General features: G+C 35.4%; 2 protein-coding genes and 1 long non-coding RNA gene across 3 annotated transcripts; 1 reads left to right on the top strand and 2 right to left on the bottom strand.

Annotated features, from left to right (window-relative positions):
• The first annotated feature begins 626 nt into the window (after positions 1 to 626).
• Positions 627 to 2350, top strand: LOC145632670 (uncharacterized). The gene is made up of 3 exons (XM_081685018.1): positions 627 to 1083; positions 1376 to 1575; positions 1796 to 2350. The coding sequence occupies exons 1-3, from the start codon at positions 627 to 629 to the stop codon at positions 2348 to 2350; spliced, it is 1212 nt and encodes a 403-aa protein (XP_081541144.1).
• A 10863-nt stretch (positions 2351 to 13213) lies between these two features.
• LOC145631989 (uncharacterized) lies at positions 13214 to 15575 on the bottom strand. Its single transcript, XR_014112438.1, has 3 exons — positions 15123 to 15575; positions 14156 to 15015; positions 13214 to 13404 (listed from the first exon to the last, which is right to left on the bottom strand). It is a non-coding gene; the product is annotated as an uncharacterized LOC145631989 (long non-coding RNA).
• Positions 15576 to 18152: 2577 nt separating this feature from the next.
• LOC145632669 (putative disease resistance protein RGA1) lies at positions 18153 to 21097 on the bottom strand. Its single transcript, XM_081685017.1, has 2 exons — positions 18374 to 21097; positions 18153 to 18272 (listed from the first exon to the last, which is right to left on the bottom strand). Exons 1-2 carry the CDS (start codon positions 21095 to 21097, stop codon positions 18153 to 18155), a joined length of 2844 nt encoding a protein of 947 aa, XP_081541143.1.
• Between the last annotated feature and the right edge of the window lie 4154 nt (positions 21098 to 25251).

The raw sequence follows: 25251 nt of genomic DNA, 5'->3' as shown, positions 1-25251 counted from the left end.
GACTATGTATCTATTGGAGGAAGGGAGTGGATTTTACTTTGATTTCCTTCTCGGATCACCATATTTGTGGGGATATCAAAGAAATTGGGGGTCGTGTTTGGAGGTTTATCGGGGTTTATGGATGGGCAGATAAGGCGTTAAAGAGTAACACTTGGGAGCTTATTCGTGACCTCTACTCGAATTCTCCATATCCTACAGTGTTCGGGGGTGATTTTAATGAGATCCTTGGCCATCATGAAAAATCAGGAGGTGCCCTTCGTGATCAGCGATCCATGGATGCTTTCAGCGAGGTGCTTGATGATTGCTTGTAGTTTGCGTGATCTTAGCTATGATGGTTCGTGGGTTACTTGGGAACGAGGTACTCCTCCGGGGGAAGTTGTTCGTGAAAGGTTAGATAGTTTCGTGGGGTGTGTAAGATGGTGCTCGTGGTTTGATAAAGCTCACATATCTCACCTGACAAAATTTAAATCTGACCACACTGCAATCCTCCTTGACACTGAAGCAAAGGCGCAAATAAAGAAAAAAAAAAGCAAAAGAAGAGGTTTCACTTCGAAACCTGCTGGCTGCTCGCTAAAGGTATTGAAGAAGTGGTTCGCAACTCCTGGTGTGAAGCTAGACACCTTAGCATGGCTGAAAAATTGTTGACAGTATCTAATGAATTAACAAAGTGGAGTAAAGACTCATTTGAGAACTTGGGTGACAAAATTGTCGAGACAGAGGAAGCCCTCAAGGTCGTGCAGCAAGCTTCAAATACCCAGCCGAATTTTGATGAATGCAACAGATTGGAGGCAATATTGGATGACTCACATGAAAAAAATGAAACCTATTGGTTCCTTCGGTCGAGAGTGTCAGAAATCAAGGATGGGGACCGCAATACGAAGTATTTCCATCATAAAGCGGCGCAACGGAAGAGCAAAAATTATATTAGAGGTCTCCATGACTCTAATGGTGATTGGCATACTGGAAAACAGGAGATTGAGAAAATTATTCTCAATTTCTATGGTTCGCTGTTCACGAGAGGTGAGATCGATGTGAACTTGATGAATGAGGTGCTCTCTTGTGTGCCGTCCATGGTGAGTGAAGGTATGAATATTTCTCTTTGTCGTCCTTACCCTAAAGCCGAAATCTTTGTTGTCCTCTCTCAAATGAGCCCCTGTAAAGCCCCGGGGCCCGATGGTTTACACGCTATTTTTTATTAGAAATATTGGCATATTGTTGGAGATGATGTGACTATTTTTGTTAACAATATTATTTCTGGTAGAATTGCTTGAGTGATGTAAACCGTACGAATGTTGCTCTTATTCCGAAAGTCAAGGACCGACTTGTATTTCACAGTTCCGTCCTATTTCACTATGCAATGTTCTTTATAAGCTAGCTTCAAAAGTGGTGGCTAATAGGTTGAAACCGCTTCTTCAAGATACGGTGACAGAAAATCAGAGTGCCTTTGTTCCTAAGCGTTTAATTACCCACAATGCACTTATTGCTCTCGAGCTTTTCCATACTATGAAGAAGAGGTCAAAGGGTCATAGGGGTACCATTGCTATGAAGCTTGACATGAGTAAAGCTTATGATCGGGTAGAGTGGGTTTTTTTTTAGAAGACTTCTGACAAAGATGGGGTTTGTAGGTGCTTGGGTTGATACCATCATGACATTTGTCTCCACTGTTACTTATTCTTTCATCATTAATGGGGTCCCCTCGGATCCCCTGACTCCGTCTAGAGGGCTTCGGTAGGGGGATCCCATATCCCCTTATTTGTTCATTTTGGTTGCTGATGTTCTCTCTAGAATGTTACAGATGGCATCGGAGAAAAAATTGATCCATGGAGCTCGGGCTAGTAGGAGCGGCCCGGAGATTACTCATTTGTTTTTTGCAGATGATAGTCTTTTATTTACTAGAGCTAATCGACAGGAATGTTCGATCATTGTTGATATTCTCAACAAATATGAAGCAACATCCGGGCAAAAAATTAATTTGGAGAAGTCGGAGGTGTCTTTTAGTAAAGGGGTTCCTTTATCATCAAGGGTCACTTTTAGCTCCGTTCTTGGTATGGAAATGGTGGAAGATCATGTGAAATATCTTGGTTTGCCGACTGTAATTGGGAGATCGAAGAAAGCGGTTTTTGCGTGCATTAAAGAACGAATTTGGAAGAAAGTGCAAGGGTGGAAAGAGAAGCTTGTATCAAGGGCCGGGAAAGAAGTGTTACTTAAATCCGTTATTCAATCTATCCCAACGTACTTGATGGGTGTGTATAAGTTTCCGGTTGGGTTGATTCAAGAAATTCACGGATTAATGGCTCGTTTTTGGTGGGGGTCGAATGAAAGAGGGAGAAAAATTCACCGGAGAAGTTAGGAGAGTCTTTGTCAACCTAAGTTCTTAGGGGGAATGGGATTCCGAGACTTGGGCGTTTTTAATGATGCCTTACTTGGTAAACAACTATGGCGATTGGCAGCGAATGAGCATCTTTTGGTCAGTCGGGTTTTCAAGGCAAAGTACTATCCTCATTCATCTATTTTAGAGGTTGCCCTTGGTCCGGTCTCTAGCTACTCTTGGAAAAGCTTGTGGAGTTCTAAAGCTCTTATTAAAGAGGGTATGCTCTGGCGAGTTGGGGACGGTCGAAGTATTAGCATATGGAAGGACCCCTGGGTAATTGACGAGAAAGGCCGGTTTGTTACCACCGAGAGAAATGGGGAAGAATGCAGCAGCACCGTGAATGAACTGCTTGATGAGGGTGGGAGCTGTTGGGATATTGAGAAGGTGGAGAGGATTTTTAATGAGCGAGACCAGAAAGCTATCCTAGCCATACCAATAAGTGAACGTCATCCGAGTGACTCACTTACTTGGGCATGGTCAAGAGATGGTTGCTATAAAGTAAAATCAGCGTACCTCATTGGTAAGTCTTGTATTCTCGAAATCTTTGAGCAATATTGGGTGGAAATATGGAAGGCTAAAGCTACCCCGAAAGTCCGACATTTCCTTTGGAGATGTTGCTCCAATTCTTTGCCTACTCGAAGTGTCCTTGAGTATAGGCACCTGATTGATGATGCTCAGTGCCCCTGCTGTATGTCCGAGGGTGAGACTATCATCCATGCCATTGTTACTTGCCCTTGTGCTGCCCTGCTGTGGATAAAGAGTGGTTGTGGGGAGGCGGTAAATGTAGGGAATGTTACCTCGTTTGGTGATATTCTGCTTGGCTGGGCGAAGAATCTCCCCAAGGAGATTTACCAACGGAGTATTTTTTTGGCTTGGTTTATCTGGTTCCGTCGCAATAAATGGATTTTTTAGAACTCGTGGGAGCTTGATGACATTATTCTGAGAAGACATAGTAGGTTGGTGGTTGATTTTGGAGAATATACAGAGAAAATTTACGGGGGTATTACTCCTTCTCCGATTATAGCTGGGAACAACATTTGGACTCCTCCTCCTCAAGCTGCTGTGAATATCAATGTTGATGCATCGTTAGCCGATGATGGTTGGGTTGGATTGGGCATGGTTGCTCGTGATTGGAAGGGGCAAGTTATCATAGCTGCTGTCCAAAGAGTGAGAGCCAGATGGGACCCGTTAGTGGCTGAAACTAAGGCTGCTTTGTTTGGTATCAAGAAGGCTAGAGCATTTGGTCTTACAGACATTATCCTTGAATCAGACTCGCTGACTTTGATTTCGAAGCTTAAGAAAAGTTCATTCTCTATCTCTGCTGCAGATTGTATCCTCGAGGATATAGTTTTGGTTAGCTCTTGTTTTTCTTCTATTTTTTGGTCTCATGTTAAACGGAATGGGAATTTTGTTGCCCACCATTTAGCTAGGTTAGTGCCTATGGGTAGTGAACAAACTGGGGATAATCTCGTCCCTAACGAGATATCCCCGTATGTACTTATGGACACTCTTCTTTTGAATTAATGCACTAACCGCTATTTTCTTCAAAAAAAAGTTGATAATAACCCTTACATCTCACTTCATATTTGCCTCTCTCTGTGTGTTTTATGTTTTACTTGGATATGGATGGCTGATATGTTACACAATAATTCCCACATTAGTTGGACTAATATTACAAGACTTGTGTCCTTTGGTACTCGGACTCTTCATTTCTTAAGATAGCTAGACACATTCCCGTGTCTAGCATGATGTAGCCCAAGTAACATTCTACTGACTTTAGGCTTCATCAGCATCTCGCTTTCATGCATAGTACCGTATAATTTTGATATAAATAAATTGATGATGTGTGGTTCTTGCAGGGCTTTATCAAATTGTAGACACCCAAATGTGTCTCCCCAAAACCAAACCCAGTGATGAATACCTTTCATGTCATTTAATTATCGAATAAAGCGAAAGTGTGAAAAGTCTAATGATGAGGATGTTTTTATTAAAATATCTTTTTTCTTTCTGTTTTTGAAAATATTTCTTTTCTTACCCTATTTATGAAAAAACGTGCATTCCAGTTTAGTTTGATCCATGATAAGGGTCCAATAACAGTGTATTTGGATGGGGCTTGAAAAAACCTTTCCAACGATATATTATAAGTCCAATTCTGATGAATAATGAGGAAGTTATGGCCAAAATACTAAACTGGGTCCGGTTTGGTTCTTACATACGGCGCAATGACCTAGAGGAGGGCCTATTATTAATTATCATTCCTAAAGCTATTAGGATTGATTATAGTTTTTTAGAATATTCTAGAAGGTTCTTTTAAATCCTAATGGAGTTAGGATTGATAATTATGTTTCAAAGAGTTTGAAATTGAATAAAACTACTCATTTTGAGAATCCTTATTTTGTACGAAGTGGAACATATTCAGATTTTATTTTCATGCCTCATAATATTTATCCAAGTTTTATATGGTTGGATAGATCTTAAAATTATCTTTCCAATGATATATTATAATATTAAATCCGAGTTATAACGAAAAAAATATGAATGAGATATGAAACTCTATCCAAAACTGACACCCTTCCACTATTTCGGCCATATCTTTTTATCTACAAAATATTTTAATCTGATTATAATTGGGTTGGAAATTAGACTTCAAGAGCTTTCCAATGACATATTATATGCCTTATTTAGACTTCTGGATCAAAAAATATGATAAAAACAAAATCCGCAAAAATTGTCTTGCAGCGCAGGACGACAGGTCATGTTGTTGGCGACAGAGGTGTGTTTGATTCCTTTTCAAACTCTGATTGTTTTCTATCGATTCCGGACTATTTTATTATAAATAGGGTCCTTAGACCTCCGTTTTCAAATAATCAACTCTCATCAAGTAAATCTTGATACACTCTATCTCTTTTTCTAAACCAACTTTTCAAACAAAATTCCGCATTCACAAGATCTAGCACACCTAGCATAGTTCGAAGTTGCTTTTACCCTAGACGTGAAATGTTTGATAATTCTGAGAATTTGGTCCCAAATCTAGTTTAAACTTTCTTTAGATTCTTTCTTTTAATTATTTAATTTAATTGTTTGTTTTAATATTTTCCTTGAACTTACTAATGTGTGTATTTTGTTATTAGAAAGAGGTACGAGGCATCCAAGTAAGTGCTTTAATTGTTTAATTAATATTATGATATAGAAATCATGTTTAGGTTATTATTTTGATTCCTAATATCTTGTTAGGATGTTTTTCTTTGTATCATGTTTAGGGTAACAACTAAAAATTCCTAATATCAAGTATGATTAAAAGAATTCTTCCTATTCTCTTTCCTAATATTCATGTTAGGGCTATATATTTGATTTTTAATGCTTAGTGACATGCTAGGGTTTATTATTAATCTTGTTAGTATTATGCCTAGGATCTTACTATTATTATTATGCATTAACATGATTATCATGATTATTATTATTGTTATAATTATTATTATGATTATGATTATTATGTTGCTTGATATTTATATTTATTGTTATTGCTTGATCACACCTTTTATTGCATTTTTAAAGGAAATTTGTACTTGTAATTGCGCTAAATAAGATAATTAATGATCTTATTTAGGGTTAATATGATTATAATTCAAGTGATCGCCAATAATAGTTTTGTTTGTGTATTAAATTCAACCAACATAGATTAAACAGGTTTATGGTAAACCTATTGATTGCATGTTAGTCAGAAAGCGCACATGAATATGAGAAGAATAAAGTAGAAGCCTATTATTATGACAGGTTCTTTCTCTTTTAGATTGGATTTGTACCTTCATCCCCGAACTTCCAGTCTTGGTTCCAGACCTATTGGAGTTGATGATTTCCTAGATCGTTAAGGGGTGTAACCTTCACCTTGTGAACGGTTTACAAGTTCCTAAAACTTGTTGGCGACTCTTTTACTCTAACTTCTTTCCCTTTGGACACCACTATGCTTAAGTGTATGATCACAGTGGGGTTCAAGTTTTGGGTTATGCTTGAAATATTTCCTACACTAATTTAACAGCCACTGGAGATCATCGCTGATGGCTCGTTTCTAGATGGCTTCGGCCTGTGGCTGTGTACTGATACATAGTTGATATAATCCTTTCGTGCTACTAATTAGCTGATATGCCATTTCGATGGAATTTGGATGTAGAGCACCAAGCATCTAATTGAAACTAGCAGAGGGCAGCCTTCCATCTGAATTGCATTTTCTGTATGAATGTCATTATGTAGAACTGAAAGGATAAAATACTATTTAAAATTTCATTATGTTATTATGGATTGTTAATATCAATTTAATGCCGATAAATAAATGAAAGTTTATTTCCTTGTTACTGTCCACACCTTTTGATCCACACCACATATTTGACTGAACTTAATCAGAAATTATCAATGTACAGCCAGGCCTTTTGATCCACATATTCCAAAATACAGGGTAACAAAACTTTATGTTTTATCATTTTATCATTCAGGGAATCATTGGCTTACAGCTGGTTCTTTTCAAAACGATAAAGGTAGTACTTCTCCCGTTTAAAATTACTATGGCCCTGTTTGGTAGTTAGCTTATTGGGGGTATATTAGCTTATTTGACTAACTTTAGCTGATTGACTAGTCAAACAAGCTAATACAAGTGTTTGGTACTAAGCTTATTGAAAGAGCTTATTCCACTAAATAAGCTCTTTTTGAAAAAGCTCATTTTAGGAGCTTTTTCAATTAGCTTATTCATTAATTATTGTGAAATTACACTTATAACCTCATTTAATTTAAAATCCTATCTAAACTACCTACCCAACAATTAGCTTATTGGTCATTTTACATACTCATTCACCTTTAAGCTATCATCTATTTACCAAACACTTTTATATAATCAGTTAATACAATAAGTTAGTCAAATCAGTTAATAAAATCAGCTAGTCAAAATCAGCTAATTCAATCAGTTTCAGCTTTCAGCTTTCTCCCAAACAGGGCCTATATATTTTGACTTTTATAGTTTGTTAGGATAAAGAAAGGGGAAGGAAAAAAAGGGGAGGGAGGAGAAGAGGAGGGGAAGGAAAGGGAGGGGAGGGAAGAATGGTGAGTTTTCCTTCAAAATCTCTCAATTGTTAGAGGGATCAATTTCCTACAATTTAGTCATTCCATTTCTCTCCCCTCCAATTCTTTCCTTCCTTATTTGCTATCTAAATGATAGATACTCCATCTCTCCATTTCTCTTTCCTTCCTTTCCCTCCATTTCCTTCTATCCAAACATACTGTTAATTTATCCACATACAGGCCATACTCTGCCTGACAATCCCAAAAATAAAATAAAAAAAATTCTTCTGGACAAACTTCATGTGATAAAATGTGTCAATTAATTTGAAACATAGAAATATTGCATTTGTTTCCCTAAATCCCACTCTCTACATGTATACTGAGTATATGTTCTGCTTACTTTTAGTTTATGAGGTACTAGTATTGTTTATGACATCTTTTATTTGGTTGTTATTACCTTTCCCTAAAAATTGATTTTGCTCAGTTGAAATGGTTATCTTTCTAATGTTGCTTGTAAAATTCAAACAAGAAATGATAAGAATGACACTACTTGTGTGAAATGGCTAAGAAATGATAAGAATAAGGGTGATATAAATAAGGCCTTGGTTGATAAAAAAACATTAAATGGAATATTGAAACATTTTTATAATTAGAGAGAGTATATTGTCCTCCACGTATGATCAATTGATCATGGAGTGGCTAATTTTAGACATTTTCAATTTTCTGAATCATGATATACTCTAGCTCACTTAGAACAACATCCAAGATTCCAAGTACACTTTTCTTAAAATTAAAAATTATTTTTTATCTTGCATTTTTGGGGATAGGACATGGGAACATAAGGGCCCTGTTTGGTAGTTAGCTTATTGGGGGTATATTAGCTTATTTGACTAACTTTAGCTGATTGACTAGTCAAACAAGCTAATACAAGTGTTTGGTACTAAGCTTATTGAAAGAGATTATTCCACTAAATAAGCTCTTTTTGAAAAAGCTCATTTTAGGAGCTTTTTCAATTAGCTTATTCATTAATTATTGTGAAATTACACTTATAACCTCATTTAATTTAAAATCCTATCTAAACTACCTACCCAACAATTAGCTTATTGGTCATTTTACATACTCATTCACCTTTAAGCTATCAGCTATTTACCAAACACTTTTATATAATCAGTTAATACAATAAGTTAGTCAAATCAGTTAATAAAATCAGCTAGTCAAAATCAGCTAACTCAATCAGCTTCAGCTTTCAGCTTTCAGCTTTCTCCCAAACAGGGCCGAGGTAAAATAAGTAGTACGAGTAATGTATGTAAGTACTACCATAGGGCTTGGTTGATGATTTTTAATAGAAATACAAAAGAAAACCAATTAGACTAGAATGCTAAATCCATCAGTTATGAATCCTTCCGATGGAGTAATTTTAGGAAGCACATGGAAAAAAATAGGAAAACCTTGGATACTCATAGATAGAATGCAATTGTGGGTCTCTCTTTTCAATCTGATGCTTGTGAATCATGATAGGTTACGCATAGAAACATAGCCCGAATGTAAACCTACAAGTTCGAGACATGACTAAACCATTAGACACTACAAATTCAACATCAGGCATTACATACAACAACATTGTTGTATTGATTTTCTCACCTGTACAAAGCATCAGAGAGACAGAAAACCCACCTTCTAGGAAGGGTTGTCAACTGCCACCACATCATGTGCTTAGGTGAGAGCGTACAAGTAGAATATAAGCACTTAAATTTGCAAAAATGTTACATAAATTTAAGCTAAGGTAGATCTGCATCATCTGATAGGGACTGATATGGTAGCATCACGCAGCAACAGCTCAATCATGATCCACTTCAAATGAAACACAGGTAATCGTGCATCAGTGAACCATCTCTTCATCAGGTACAATTGCATCATGTAGTAACAGGTCACCATGTCTATCAACACGAGCAAGCCGACCAATAACATGAGCATTCAATGTTAGAAATGCGCTGCTAGAACCACAGTTGCTGACTTGCTGAGTCTAAAATTGTTAGCATTATGGTCCCAAGTTTGCAACATGATCTCCTAAGTCATTCAGAGCAGTAACAACATTTCCATTACACTATAAACTGTCAAGGGCAGGGAAATTGCTATCCATCAGTTGAGTTGTCAGGGATTTATGTGTGGATGCAGCTGGACTGTCCATTGTACAAGCGCATGTAAATAGTTAACCATATTTCACATTTTAAAAATTAAAACTGTTAAGTAAATATTTGACAGAGGAAAAACAAATATCAAGATCTTCTTAACCTACATATTTTCATTGATGTTAACTTTCAACTCGTCCAGTTATCATGCGGCAAGAGCATAAGCAAAACCAATAGGAATCCAATGCTTCAGGGCTTCCAATATAACTATGGTAGAGACGTCCACATAACAGTACTTTTAAGAGTTATGCCCAGTTACGCGGAGATGAATGTTGCATGAGTGACCAGAAAATCAGTAAATCTATCAACGTAAACAGATGAAAATCAATTCAAGTGAAACGTATATGTTCTTTGGACTTACATAAGGAGTTATATACAATTGAGAGTACTAATGTTTGGGGAAAGTTGCAAAGAGAGTACTCAAGTTTCAATTTGTGCGAAAAGGGTACTGAACCCACAATAGGAGGTCAAAATACCAGTGGCAATTCCCTATAACCGGTTTAACTCTATTTCGAATTAAAAAAAAAAAGAAAAAACTAATTTGTCTATTCAGCTGTACTTTGGGAAGCTAAAGTCATCATTACAGTGTTGTTGGCGCGATAAATGAAAAGGTGTATGCCTTTATAAGTACCCGGCCTCTCAACCTATTGGATGCTCTCATCACTTTCTTTTTTCAGAAAAAAAACAGAGAATTTTCCTTTCAAAAAAATAAAATAAAATAAAATCGTACTTCCTCTTGAAGAATTTCGCCATTAATGTGGGAGTGTGACTGTGAATCATCAAGCAAGAAAGCGAAGTTAGCAGAGCTGCAATCTACTGAAGGTATATTCCCTTTTTTTGTCTTCATCTTCATAATTTCGCCATTAATGTTCTTCTTTGTACTGAGTTGATAGATGTTTGTTTTTTCGTTTGAAATTTTTTTTGAGTGAATTTTCTTGTTTTTGTTGTGATGATCTTGTTTTATGGTTGTATAATTCTGTTGTTGTGGCAAATTAGAAAAATTGTGTTGGATTTAGGTAGAATTGCTTTAGAATTTCTAGGGTTTGGGCGTAGTGAAACAGAGTAGGTTTTAAAATGGAAAATACCTTGTCTAAAATGGAAAATTTCTAGGGTTTGGGCCAACACTTTGATAATGCAGTCATGTTTAGGAAAGCTTTGACTGACTATTGTGTAGGGAGTGGCAGGAACATTAAGTTCTACAGGAATGACCCTAATAGAGTGGGAGCAAAGTGTAGGCAGGAAGATAAGGGTTGCCCTTGGAAAATATGGGCTTCTTGGGAGAAGGGGAAAAGAAATTTTGTTGTGAAATCCCACATTGGAGAGCATAGTTGTGGTAGGCAAGCAAAAGTGACATTGATGACCTCCACTTGGATTGCTAAGAATTATGCAAATTGGTTTAGAGTTAACCCTTACATGAAGTTGCAAGACATTAGGGAAACTATTTGGCTAGAAAAGGGAATAAGGGTAAGCAGGTTCAAGGCATACAGAGCTAGAAAAAAGGGTCAATCTTTGATTGTAGGGGAGTATGCAGAACAATACTCTTTGCTTCCTAGGTATGCTGCAGAGATTTTAAGGAGTAACAGGGGGAACACTGTGAAGTTGCAAATGACTGCTATTGTTTTTTAGAGAATGTATTTGTGCTTTGAAGCACTAAAAAAAGGGTTCAAAGCTGGTTGTAGACCCTTTATCTCCCTTGATGGTTGCTTCCTTAAAGGACCTTTTGGGGGCCAATTGCTTGTTGCAGTTGGAAGAGATGGAAACAACCAAATGTTTCCTTTGGCCTGGGTTGTTGTTGAAGTTGAAAGCACTGACAGTTGGACACGGTTCCTGTCTCTCCTTGTTGATGATTTAGAGACAGTAACATGAGCTGGGTACACATTCATGTCTGATCAACAAAAGGGATTGTTAGCAGCAGTTTCAGGTGTCTTCCCAAAGGCTGAGACAAGGGTTTGTGCAAGACATGTGTATTGCAATTTCAGAGGGGTTTTTGGTGGAGGACTTGAATTTAGGAAGCAATTTTGGACAATTGCTAAAAGTAACACTGAAAATGAGTTCCTTAGTAACATTGAAATCATGAGGGTCATTGCAGATGATGCAGCTGAAGATTTGATGAAAAGGAACTACAAGAAGTGGTGTAGGGCTTTCTACACTCCAATGTCATGTTGTGATAGTGTAGATAACAACATGAGTGAGGTGTTCAATGCATACTCCTAAGTTCAAGGCATAAGCCCATTATTACAATGCTTGAAGATATTAGGGAGGGGTTGATGGAAAGACTCCACAAAAAAAGAGATGAAATTGGTAGGAAAAATTTACTTATATGCCCTAGAATACAACAGAGAATGGAGAAAGTGAAGATTTGGGCAAGGGGATGGAATGCTTTTTGGGATGGGGGATTCTGTTATGGGGTTAGGAGGGGTGCAACACATGACAAATTTGTGGTAGACTTGCAGAACAGAACTTGCAGTTGCAATGCTTGGCAGCTGAGTGGGATTCCCTGCAAGCATGTTGTTGTTGCTATTTGGAACAAATCAGACTAACCTGAGGACTATGTGAATGAGTTCTTCACCAAAGACAAGTACATGAAAGCATATGCTTTCCTGCTAGAGCCTTTGAATGGTCGTCCCCAAGAATGGCCACAGTCTGATACCTCTGTCATCCCCCCAAAATTGAAAAAGATTCAGGGTAGACCTAAAACAAAGAGAAGATACCAGGCAGAAGAGACAACAGTGGGAAGTTGAGGAAGACAGGGAACCCTCAAACTTGCAGTTTGTGTGGACTACAGGGACATAACAAAAGGGGATGTAAGAATGTTCCAAAAGAAAGAGAAGCACCCCATCACACACCCACAACAGAAGAGCCTGAATCTGATGCAAATGCACCTACCAGTTCTATGCCCAATGCACATGAGGGGCTATGGAGTGTACACATATCCAAGTGGCTATCAGAAAGTTGCATCAGTATGATACTGTAACTCTATCATTTCATTAATTCTGTTAAAATTACTAATAGCTAACTTGGTTTTTTTTTTTTTTTTTTTTTTTCAATTTGTAGGTTTCGCCCAACCCCAGACCTAATCAACAGCAATCACACAGGGCATTTTATACAGACATAGAAGGGGAGCAAACTGTGTACTCCTTCTCTCAAGATCACTACCCTATGTCAAGCCAGCAACAAAGCCAAAACAGCAACATCATTTCAAGTCAAGCATTGCAGGTAAATAACCAAATTAATTTCTTATATTGAATCCATAATTTTCACTTACATTCATACACTAATTGCAATATTTATTTTAGAGGATTTAACAAAGAAGAAGAGAAACACTACGTGAAAAAATGAATTTGGCACCGGTTCAAACCCGGCCTAAGGCACCGGTGCCAATGTGAGGGGTGCCAAAAAGGGGTTTAAAAAGGCACCGGTTCAAACCGGTGCCAAAACTTGAAATTGGCACCGGTTAACCGGTGCCAAAAATGGGTTTAAAAAAATGTGGAATTGTTTTTGGCACCGGTTAACCGGTGCCAAAAGTGCCAAATATTATAATTTTTTTTTTTATTTTAGAACATCAAACAATTAAAAATCGAATCAAATTATTTAGAACATCAAAATATAGATCGAATTTCAATCAACATAATAAAAAATTTACAATATATAATCAAAACAATTTTACAATATACATCAATACAGTCGTAGTTCAATTACAACATATAAAAAAAATTACAATATAAATAAAAAATATAAACTCAATATTCTTGCATCTTGAATTCTTGATTCTTCCCTTTAAGATCTAACTCAAGATACCTGCACCAATTAAAGCAAAAAAAAACGATTAATATAATTAAGCTTCCAAAAAAATTAAACCTAGAAAAAATTAAAGAATTTCGAATTTAAATCGAATAAAATAAAAAAAATCGAAAAATAAAAAATAAAATCAGTTGATAAGAAAAAAAAACCCAGAACATCATTTAAAAACCAAAATTGAACCCAGAAATTAAAAACCAAAATCGAAAATCTGGAAAAAAAAAACTCAGAAAATAAAAAAATTTCGAATTTAAATCGAAAAATAAAAAAGAAAATCCCAAAACAAACCCAGAACAACAAACCCAGAACAAATCTTGCATCTTTAACGGATCTAAATCAAGAAAAAAAAAATCAACAAACCCAGAACAAACCCAAAAACGCATGCATTAACCTAAAATCGATTATTGTAACCGAAAATTAACCCAGAAATCGAAAAACAAAATCAAAATCGAAACAATAACAATCGAAATCGAAAAAAATAAAAAGGAAAGCCAGAAAAAATAACAATCGAAATCGAAAAAAATCAAAAACCCAGAAAAAAAAATTAAAATCGAAATCGAAAAAATAACAATCGAAATCGAAAAAAATCAAAAACCCAGAAAAAAAATTAAAATCGTAAAAAAATAACCGAGAAATCGCTGAAAAAAAAAAATCAAAATCAATTGAAAGAAGAGTTTGAAATTAAAAAAATCAAAATCGAAAAAAAAAACTATTAAATTCGAATGAAAAACCTCAAAATCGATTGAAAAACCTCAAAATCCGTGTTGCATGTTGTTGTCTTCGAATTTGTTGGTAGTTTTCGAGTGATAATAGCAAGGAGGAGGAGATCTAGAAAGATAAATGAAGGATTGAAGGAAAACGGCGACGCGAAAGAGGAGGAGAGGAGAGAGAAAGAGGAGGAGGAGGAGGAGAGAGAACACGGGCGAAAATACTTAGGGTTGGGGGAGTTATAAGGGCGGTTTTTTTTTAATATTTAAAGGAACCGGTTCGATTTGGCACCGGTTCAAACCGGTGTCCTTTTAATTTTTGGCACCGGTTTAGGCTGAACCGGTGCCTTTTCTATTTGTGTAAAATTGCGCCCAATTTTGGGCCGGTTTAGGGCACCGGTTTGGCTTGAACCGGTGCCTTTATGGGGGTGCCTTATTGTATTTTTCTACTAGTGAAACAACAATAAGTAGCTGCAAGAGATACAAATACAAACTGAATTTCCTGTATATTTTGTAATTTTTTTTATTTTTTTATTTTATTTTATTTTATTTATTTATTTTTTGCAGCAGATGCAAGATGGAAAATTTGGCTATGGAAATGCATATATATGGAAGTCATTTTTTTGGAGTTGTAACGGGTACTATATTTTAACTGCTATAATTCTTGAACAATTGCAAACACTAGTACCCTCTGACTTTTAGTCAGAAATTAAATTTCCCTTTTTTTGTTTTCTTGGGTTAACCGGTTTTAGAAGGTAAATTTTGAGATTAGTACTTTATCTGCAACATTTGAAACTTGATTACTTTCCTTGCAACTTTCCCCAAACATTAGTACTCTCAATTGTATATAACTCCTTACATAAGCTAAAAGGTTCTGATAAAATTTATAGCATCTCTCGAGGCACTGCAAAAATTAAAATTCTATTTAGTTTGAAGTATATATTTTTCAGTTGCAGCAATCAAATTTTTAAATAATAGATGCCTACATGTAAGAAGAGAGCCTTTGTTTACCAGCATCGCGCATCTCCAACTCATTCTCTTTGGAATAATTATAATCATAAGAGCTGCCTGCAGCAAATAAGTGTCATTTATCCTCCAGTTTCAAGGCTTCATTTCCTATTACAAATGGAATACCATTGCATTAAGAAACCACTGCAACATAAAGCTCACAAAAATAAAAGTTAGTATTAAATAGTCACTTACACAATAGAGAACAATTAAACAGATAATAGGAGCTTATTATGGTGCATATGATTTGCAAGTTTCATCCATCAATGATTGAACAATATTTTAAAAGTCATTTAATTGTGCGTGTTTGTGTTTTTCAGTAAGGTTAGAAATCCTTTCAGGCTTAAATATAAGGTTATTGATTGTTGATAAATTTTGTAACGAGAATACCTTCAGACTGGTCCATCTTCTCGTAATTCCAATATATACTTCAAGCAATGCCAAACCAGACAATCAGTCAAGTCTACAAACCACCACCTGTCTGATTCAAACTTGAGCAATATTCGACACCAACTAGCTACGGAATCTCTCTTAAATATCGCAAAGACAGATATTTTCAAGCCAATATCCCCCTTTTTTTTTCTTCCCCCCTGTTTTTCTCCTCTTTGTTGAGGGTTAAAAGGATTACTTACCAACATAAACCCCAACGTTTTTCTTCGAGTCACAAAATCTGCGATCACCTAAGCACATCTCCTGTCACTTGGCTGTCAGGGAGCTACAAGAAAAGGACATGCATACAGTATAATCTTAAGTTGTGACAAATTTGATAAATCAGCTTTAAGTGAGATAGAAAGAGTTTCATACCAAGCTTATCACTAAAAAAAAAATCTCTCTTTGCTGCTCAAGATTTCTGCAACTTCAAGATTTCTGCAACCAATACCACCAGCCAACAAGTCAAGTATGAAGACCGCCCTTGCCTAACTGATGCAAAAAAAGAAGAATATAGCAACAGTGTATGTTAATTAGGCACCACAACAAGATATTTCATAACAGTATTCATTATATTAGAACTGAAAGGCTGAATTACCCCATGTCCGCAGCTACTAATCCTAATCCCAAAACTTTATCTGCTTAAGGCGTCGATTGCCTTGTGTAAGACTATACAGAGCAGACTTAAGTCTTAATGGGGGCTATGTATGACATCCGTAAAGAAGCTCTGTTTAGACTCGAGTGGAAATGTCCATCACCCAGTCAACAAGTGTATAAACTGTCCCTTGTATGATTCAGAATTGAGTGACATTCAACACCGAATAGCTTGGGAGTCTCTCTGAAATATTACAAGAAAGGAGATATCTATTTATTCATTTATGTATTTTTTTTTCCCCTTTCTTGAGGGTTACAAGGATTGCATACCAGCATATCTCCATGGTTTTTGCTTCAACTATTTAAATTTGTGATCATTTAAGCACACCTCTTTTTTAAAGTGCTAGCTGCAAGAAAAGGACATGCATACAGTATAATCTCAGTTGCAGTACAGAAATTTTATAAAGCAGCCTATGGCGAAAAAGCAAGAGTTTCTTACTTTTGTACTATCTCTTTACTGCGAAATATCCAACTGCCAACAGAGGTTGTTTCTGCAGATTCATACTGTAAAACAATAGGTTATCTGATGCATCATCTGAAAGCATTTAGAGATGTTATACTGATGCAAAAACATATGACGTGTAATCTTCTCAGTTCCCTTTAATCTTATATTCAGTCAATTTTGATTGATGATGAATTATATTTAAATACCTCTAATTGTCAGAAGAGCTTATCTTTTTAAGCATGAATTGTGATCAATAGCACCAGCCAGTCAGTCAGGTATGAAATGCACCCTTCACCTAAGTATGCTAACAACAAAACGAAGAATATAGCAATATTAACCATCAATAAACTTATCTGACAAACACAAGTTAAGCTAACAAGCCAACATATTTAGTAAGGGGAAATTCCTTGTTGCTCATGGTGAGAAACAAATTTGTTTCTCATAACGGCATTTTTGTGAATAAATCAACAACTTTTTCATTATTGTGGGCTCCACAATTGAATTAGTAAGTATGCTAGTGTATATAAGTACATTAATCAGGCAGCACAACAAGATTTAATTTATATTTACATAGATCGAACTACAATATACAGAATGTTCACTATATGACTGTTGAGTGATTGGCCTTACCTCATGTCTCGGGTGTTACTAGCCCTGCCCACAAAACTGTAAAAGTAAGAACTGCCTTGTTGAAGCTTATACAGAGGAGAGGTTGGTGTTGCAATGAACACAGTTAAGACATCCATATATACATAGAAGCTCCATTTTAGACTCGGAGTAGAAATATGCTCCCTGTCAATAATGAGCATCAGTTTTTAATCTAAATGTTATTGAATAGAAAACACTTACTACCTAAATAAAGACATTGTTGAATAAAATAAATAAATTACAAACATAAAATGGTAATGTTACCTTAATAATCGTTATAATATGAAATATGGCATATTTTGAGCCAGTCTTCCCCGTTTTCGTGGCATCTATCCTCGAGTTCACTGCTGGGATTTATTAGTGTAAGTGTATTGAGGGAGGTAAGATGTTTTATTGCTTCTGGCAGTGATTTCAGTTCTGGGCAATCTTCTATTTCAAGTGTAGCGAGGGAGGTAAGGTATTTTATTGCTTCTGGCAGTGATTTCAGTTCTGGACAATCCAATATTTTAATTGTAGCGAGGGAGGTGAGGTGTTTTATTGCTTCTGGCAGTGATTTCAGTTCTGGACAATCCAATATTTTAATTGTAGCGAGGGAGGTGAGGTGTTTTATTGCTTCTGGCAGTGATTTCAGTTCTGGACAATCCAATATTTTAATTGTAGCGAGGGAGGTGAGGTGTTTTATTGCTTCTGGCAGTGATTTCAGTTGTGGGCAAACTGTTATATCAAGTGTAGTGAGAGATGTGAGGTGGCGTATTACTTTCGGCAATGATTTCAGTTCTTTGCAGCCAAACAAAGAAAGAAGTTGCAGAGATTTAAGGGAGGTGACACATTCCCCTAGCTTCTCCAAGTCGTCGCAGCTATGAAGACAGAGGGAAGAAAGAGAGTGAAGAGAATTCCATGGTATCCCTTCTATATTGTTTACTAATGTGAGGGAATTCAGGTTGGTGAGATGCTCTATTCCCAGATTCTCCATTCCCCTGCAATTTTTAAGATAGAGTTCATGAATAGAAGAGGCGCAGCTTTGAAAGCCCTCCCTAATTGTACCCATATTTTCTATATCACTCAATCTGATACAAACTGAATCAGCGCTACCCATATACTCCCCAATTAGGGGATTGAAAACGCATGAATAATCTATTGTCAACTTGTTCAAATAGATTGGATTGCTTTCAACACCGCCTTCTTTCTTATAAAATGTCAGTGCTTCATTGACTTTGTTAAGATTCAGTTTTTTTAAATGTGGACATTGAGGAATGTATGCCAATCTCTCGCACGAACTAATACACAACTCACAGAGCTGAGGAAATGATGGAATGAAAACAGTTTCCTTCTCCATCCAAGTTACATCTCTCCACCACCCCTCTAATTTTGGCATGGCAACGAACTCTAACTTCTCAAGACACGGGAAGAATTTCGCAGATGGAGATGGTGCATTGCACTCTATGTACTCCATATTCTTCATAAACCAGAGGGAAAGATATTTGAACTCATCACAATGTGACAAATCGATACTCACAAGCCCTGAAGCCCAACTTGTCGGCAATTTGGTACCATTATACCACGTTATCCTTAACTCCCGAGATTTGCTGTTAAAGAACAGGATCTCCAGCAATTTCTTCTGACCTTCCTGATAACAATTATGATCATATTTTATTTTCAAAGAATCGAGTTCTACTTTCATATATTTACCAAAATACCCAATGATTGAGTTCATATTCGTAATATCGAGATCACCTCTGAGGTTATTGATAACAGCTTTCATGTCTATGAGTTTCCCTTTTTTATCTTGCTTGTGATCATCATCCTCACACACTACAAATTTTGGCAGTGTGTGAAGACTTGTTAATTTACCCATCCCTGCTGGCATATGAGTCAAGCTGTCACATCCCTCGATATTTAACACCCTAAGATTTACTAGTTTGCTTGTGTCCTCAGGCAACTCTATAAGTTTCCCGCAATTAGCCAACTTTAATGTTTGCAGATTGTGAAGCTTGGTGATCGATTTAGGGAGCATCTCCAAATTATAATTATGTGACAGATCTAGGTACCTCAAGTGTAACAATCTACCTAGTGTATCTGGCAAAGCTCTAAAATAAGAATTTATAGACAATGCCCTTATGCGAATAAATTTTGATATAATTGAGCGAAATTCCCCCTCATCACTGTACCCTTTGGCCATCATGAATAAAGTACGCAATGTTTTACAGGTATAATTACTTGAACTTGACAACTTAGCCACACATTCTTCAATATCAACAAACAGATGACGAACTTTCCCAACTTCATGTGACAAGGACTCCTTTCCAGCAACCTTTCGAGCAAGGACATGCATCAGATCATGCATTTTGACTGATTCGACTGGTTTAAATTTCCAACCAACATAATAATCATGCTGCTGTTTTAAATCTTGGAAAAAACACCTATGCAATAAAATTGAAAAATATCTTTCACCTACATCTTCCATGCTATTATCTGTACCAAGATAGCCGTGTGCTGACCATAGACTAATCAACTCCTCTTTATATATTCTATGATCCTGAGGGAAGATTGAGCAAAAGCTAAAACAACTTTTAAGTGCGGGATCAAGATGGTAATAGCTAAACATCAAAGTTGGCATCAAGTAGTCATTCTCATCGTCACGCATTTTAGCCAAATCAATTCTTCTGTACGATTGCCAAGCATTTATATCTTGACCACGCAACAAACTAGCGACCACCCTTATGGAGAGAGGAACACTGGCACATTTTTTCAAAATATCTCTGCCTATTTCAACAAAACCAGCAATGGCTTCGTCTTCCTTATTATCTCCAAGTGATATTTTCCTAAACAATTCCCACGAATCCTTTTCAGAAAGACCTTGTAACTTGTGCATTGGATAGTTTCCGATAGCTGTTGCCACGGCTTCACTGCGGCTGGTCACCAAGATTCTACTTCCCTTTCCACCTAATTTCAAGAAGTCTCTCAAATCATCCCATTTTATACCTTCCTCACACCACACATCATCTAAAACAAGAAAATACCTTTTCCTTTCAATCTCATTTCGAACTTTTTTATATAGATCCTCAAATTCAAGATTCTTGTTACCAATCATCTTACCTAGGATATCTTTCATGCCAAAATTTTCAGACACACAAACCCAATACATCATATTTTCTTCAAATGCCTCTCTGATCCTATGATCACTAAACACAAGTTTGGCAAGAGCGGTTTTCCCCAACCCTCCAATTCCCACAATAGTCACAAAAGAAATATTATTCTCCAAGTCATCTTTCAACAATAAATCGACAATCTTTTTCTTGTCGGCATCTCTCCCAATAATATTCTGTTCATACACATAAGAACATGTTTCCTCTTTGATTCTCGCAGGCTTATACAGCGTACTAAACCCAAAATCCTTATGATCTTTAGCTATTTTGTCCAACTGTTCTCTAACCTTCTTTATTTCTCTAGACATGTTAAATGCTAACTTCTTAGAGGAAAAGAAAAGGCGTACCTTCTTAGAGATAATACGACCCGGCTTCTTATATTTATGCTGCTCGGCAACGGTTTTGTATTCATCAAACAAATCTTCAGTGTCGTAGACAGCATCCTTGAGCTTGTTGACCCAGTCTTGGCCGACATGGTTGAGCTCCAGGCTTTCAGTGTCGGCCTGTAGGAGGAGCTTCTTGATGGTACCGACAGTCTCAATCAGATCCTTAAGCTCGGATTTGTACTTCAACATGGAGCATAACTTACGTAAGTCCTGACAATCCAGCGCTGCAAGTACTGTCTGAACAGCACTCAGTGCCGTTGCAGCGTCCATGCTGATTGCTGAAAGTAAGTTTAGAGAGCAAAGAAAAGTATGAAGGCTAACAAGTTTTTTGTTATTCTGGTTGGAGACGTTGGAGTAGTGTTGTAACTATTAGCTCTACTTCCCTCTTTAAATAGAAGAAGTGGTCCTCTTAATTAGCGCGTGGCATGACTTCAGTCCATTTTCCACTACAAACGCTTTTTTTTTTCTAAAAATATATACTACCTCCGTTACATATTAGTTGCAACTTTTGCCATAAAGGGATGCTACACATTAGTTGCAACTTTCATTTTTTTCTCATTTTTTAGTAAGTTTTTTTAAATGAAATTACAAAAATACCCTTACTAAATATTTCATAACACAATTAGTTACCTAAATCAGGTCTCATTTAATTTATAATCTGACTTAATTAACATAATAAAGTCACCCAATTAAATCAATAATCAATTCAAAAAATCATTCACATCCATCATCATCTCCCACAAACTTATCAGACCACCACTTTAGCGTTGTCGTCGCTACCTCAAACCACCACCTCCAACGCCGCTGCTGCTCATCACCACCTTCAAAGTCGCCGCTTCTTCCGTCGGTGTTCTTTTCTCTCGATCTCTCTCTCTCTCAACGTCGCTGCCGCATCTAACCACCATCGTCAATGTCGTCGCTGCAAGATTTCAGTGCTCGAGGTCGTCGCTGCTTGAGATCTTTCGGTGCTCAAGGTCGTTTCGATGCTCGAGGTCTCTACTCAAGATCTGATTTCAGTGGTGCTCGAGGTCGCTTAGATCTGATTTTTTTTTTTTTTAAATCGAGTTGACATGGGGTGGTTTCGGTATCATTTGGTTTGAAAGAGGGTGATTTTAGGGTTGTTCGGTGGTGCATGTGGGTGGTTCTTGGGTGGTCGGCTTGAGAAGGGGGTGGTTTCGAGCTGAGTGGTGGTGGTTTTAGGGTTGTTCGGGTGCGTTTGGGTGGTTTTCAGGTGGTTCAGGTTGTGAGGTGGGTGGTTTCTGGGTGGCTGGTGTTGGCAATGGTTGTTGGGTGGCTATTGTTGGTGGTGTTGGTCAATTTACTTAATTACCTTCATTTTCTCTCTCCTACCCTTGATTTAATTCATTAATCAACCATTATGAAATTTTGTCTTAGAATCCGTGTCAAGCTCAAAGTTGCAACTAACCTGAAACGGAGGTAGTATATTCTAGTTTTGTGCCCCGTGCGATGTCTGGATTGTTTAGATTTTAAGATAACATATATGATTGACACAAAATTACAGGAATTGATTTTTTTTTTGTCATAATTTGCTATCTAGCAGGCATATAATAACTAATAACAATAATGTTGGTGAAAATGTTTGATTTAGGGTCTGTTCATATTTACTGAACTGAACTGAGTTGAACTGAACTAAACTGAGTTGAACTGAACTGAACTGAACTAATTGGAGCTGAATTGAACTGATTGGAGCTGAACTGAACTAAACTGAAAAATTAAAATGCATAAAAATATATGAAAATGTTTATGAAAATTAATGATAATATATATAGTGGATTATGAAAAATATAAAAGTGTTTTAAAAATAACTTAGTATTTTAAATTATTATATTTTAAATTATTAATTTTTTGTGTATTATATTTTAAATATATATATATATATATATATATATAAATAAAAAGTATTCTTCAATATTTTACTGTAGTCAATCGTTGCTTGTTGTACTCTACACAATTTTGTTCGTTTATATGAACTAGGGATTCCATTCACGCACCAAGTTGAAGTCATGGGACCAACAGAAGATCATACTATGTACGATGATTACAGAAAAGCAGCTATGGATATTGTACTAAACCAAATAACTGATCAGATATGGGAGTCAATTCAGAGGAATGCTGGGGTAATGGAGCAACTTAATGAAAAAGAAGAAGACGAAGAACTAACCGATTATGAAAGCTAGTAACTGTTGTGTAGTACTCTCATTTTGTCAATGAGTTCAACTATAAAAAAACATGTGACCATTTTGAACGATGAATATAATTTAAAATAATAATAATAATAATAATAATTATTATTATTATTATTATTATTATTATTATTATTATTATTATTATTATTAGTATTGTTGTTGTTGTTATTATTATTATTATTATTATTATTATTATTATTATTATTATTATTATTATTATTATTGTCGTTGTTGTAATATGCTAAAACATCTAAAACAAAAAAATTAACTACTAAACTGGACTAAACTGATTAGAGCTGAACTGAACTGAACTAATTGGAGCTAACATGAACTGAACTGAACTGAAAATAAGTAAATATGAACAGACCCTAAAATAATAATAATAATAATAATAATAATAATAATAATAATAATAATAATAATAATAATAATAATAATAATAATAATAATAATAATAATAATAATAATAATAATAATAATAATAATAATAATAATAATTACTATTCTTATTTTAAATTATATTCGTCGTTCAAAATGGTCACATTTTTTTTATAGGTGAACTCATTGACAAAATGAGAGTACTACACAACAGTTACTAGCTTTCATAATCGGTTAGTTCTTCGTCTTCTTTTTCTTCATTAAGTTGCTTCATTACCTCGGCATTCCTCTGAATTGACTCCCATATCTGATCCGTTATTTGGTTTCGTACAATATCCATAACTGCTTTTCTGTTATCATCGTATATAGTATGATCTTCTGTTCGTCCCATGACATCAACTTGGTGCGTGAATGGAATCCCTATTTCATATAAACGAACAAAATTGTGTAAAGTACAACAAGCACTTGGTGCATGAATGGAATCCCTAGTTCATGTAAACGAACAAAATTGTGTAAAGTACAACAAGCAACGATTGACTACAGTAAAATATTGAAGAATACTTTTTATTTTTATATATATATTTAAAATATAATACACAAAAATATAATAATTTAAAATATAGAGTTATTTTTAAAACACTTTTATATTTTTCACAATCCACTATATATATTATCATTAATTTTCATAAACATTTTCATATATTTTTATGCATTTTAATTTTTCAGTTCAGTTCAGTTCAGTTCAGCTCCAATCAGTTCAGTTCAGTTCAGTTCAGCTCCAATTAGTAAATATGAACAGGCCCTTATTATTATTATTATTGGTATTATTATTATTATTATTATTATTATTATTATTATTATTATTATTATTATTATTATTATTATTATTATTATTATTATTATTATTATTAGTATTATTATTATTATTATTATTATTATTATTATTATTATTATTATTATTATTATTATTATTATTACTATTATTATTATTATTATTATTATTATTGTCGTTGTTGTAATATGCTAAAACATCTAAAACAAAAAAATTAACAACTGAGCTGAACTAAACTGATTAGAGCTGAGCTGAAATGAACTGAACTGAAAATAAGTAAAGATGAACAGGCCCTAACAATTTTATCTTATAAAGTTTATTTAAAACTATCCAACGTGACGCAACACTTGGCGAAAAGTTAGAACGCCAAGTGTCGTTAGCTGTCTCGTGACATGCCTACAAGTTTGTATATATATATATATATATATATATATATATATATATATATATATATATATATATATATATATATATATATATATATATATATATATATATATATATGTTTTTGTTCTTAAAAAAAATTAAGGATTGTTAAGTTGATGACGACATTATTTTGGGACCATGATTGAATATCAGATCTAAAGAGCATTGGTAAATGGTAATATCAAAAAGAATATGATAATATGATATAATGGACATTATTCACACCTAAGGACGGATCTAGGATGTATACATAGGGCGGACCGTTAAAGTATGAACCCAACACCTACAATACCATCATAGACACTATAAGACTAGAAAACCAACTAAGCCAAGTATATTCAATGTAATAACTAACAAGAATTATTAATATACACTGAATTTATCCAGCATAGGGCGGGCCGTGGCCTGGGTAGGCCCGCTCTTGGATCCGTCATTAACACCCATCATGATCAATAGACAAATTTAAAAAAAAAACATTTCATAATAAGCTATAAACATTATTTCTAACAATAAAAGTATATTACAATTACAATAAAGTACATGCATGGACAATTGTAATGAACATATGAAAAAAAGTAATC

This window comes from Chenopodium album, chromosome 5 (genome assembly GCF_948465745.1).
Source record: "Chenopodium album chromosome 5, dcCheAlbu1.1, whole genome shotgun sequence".
NCBI lineage: Eukaryota > Viridiplantae > Streptophyta > Magnoliopsida > Caryophyllales > Amaranthaceae > Chenopodium > Chenopodium album.
The sequence above is the reverse complement of the archived record's forward strand: the minus strand, read 5'-3'. Positions and strand labels throughout refer to the sequence as shown.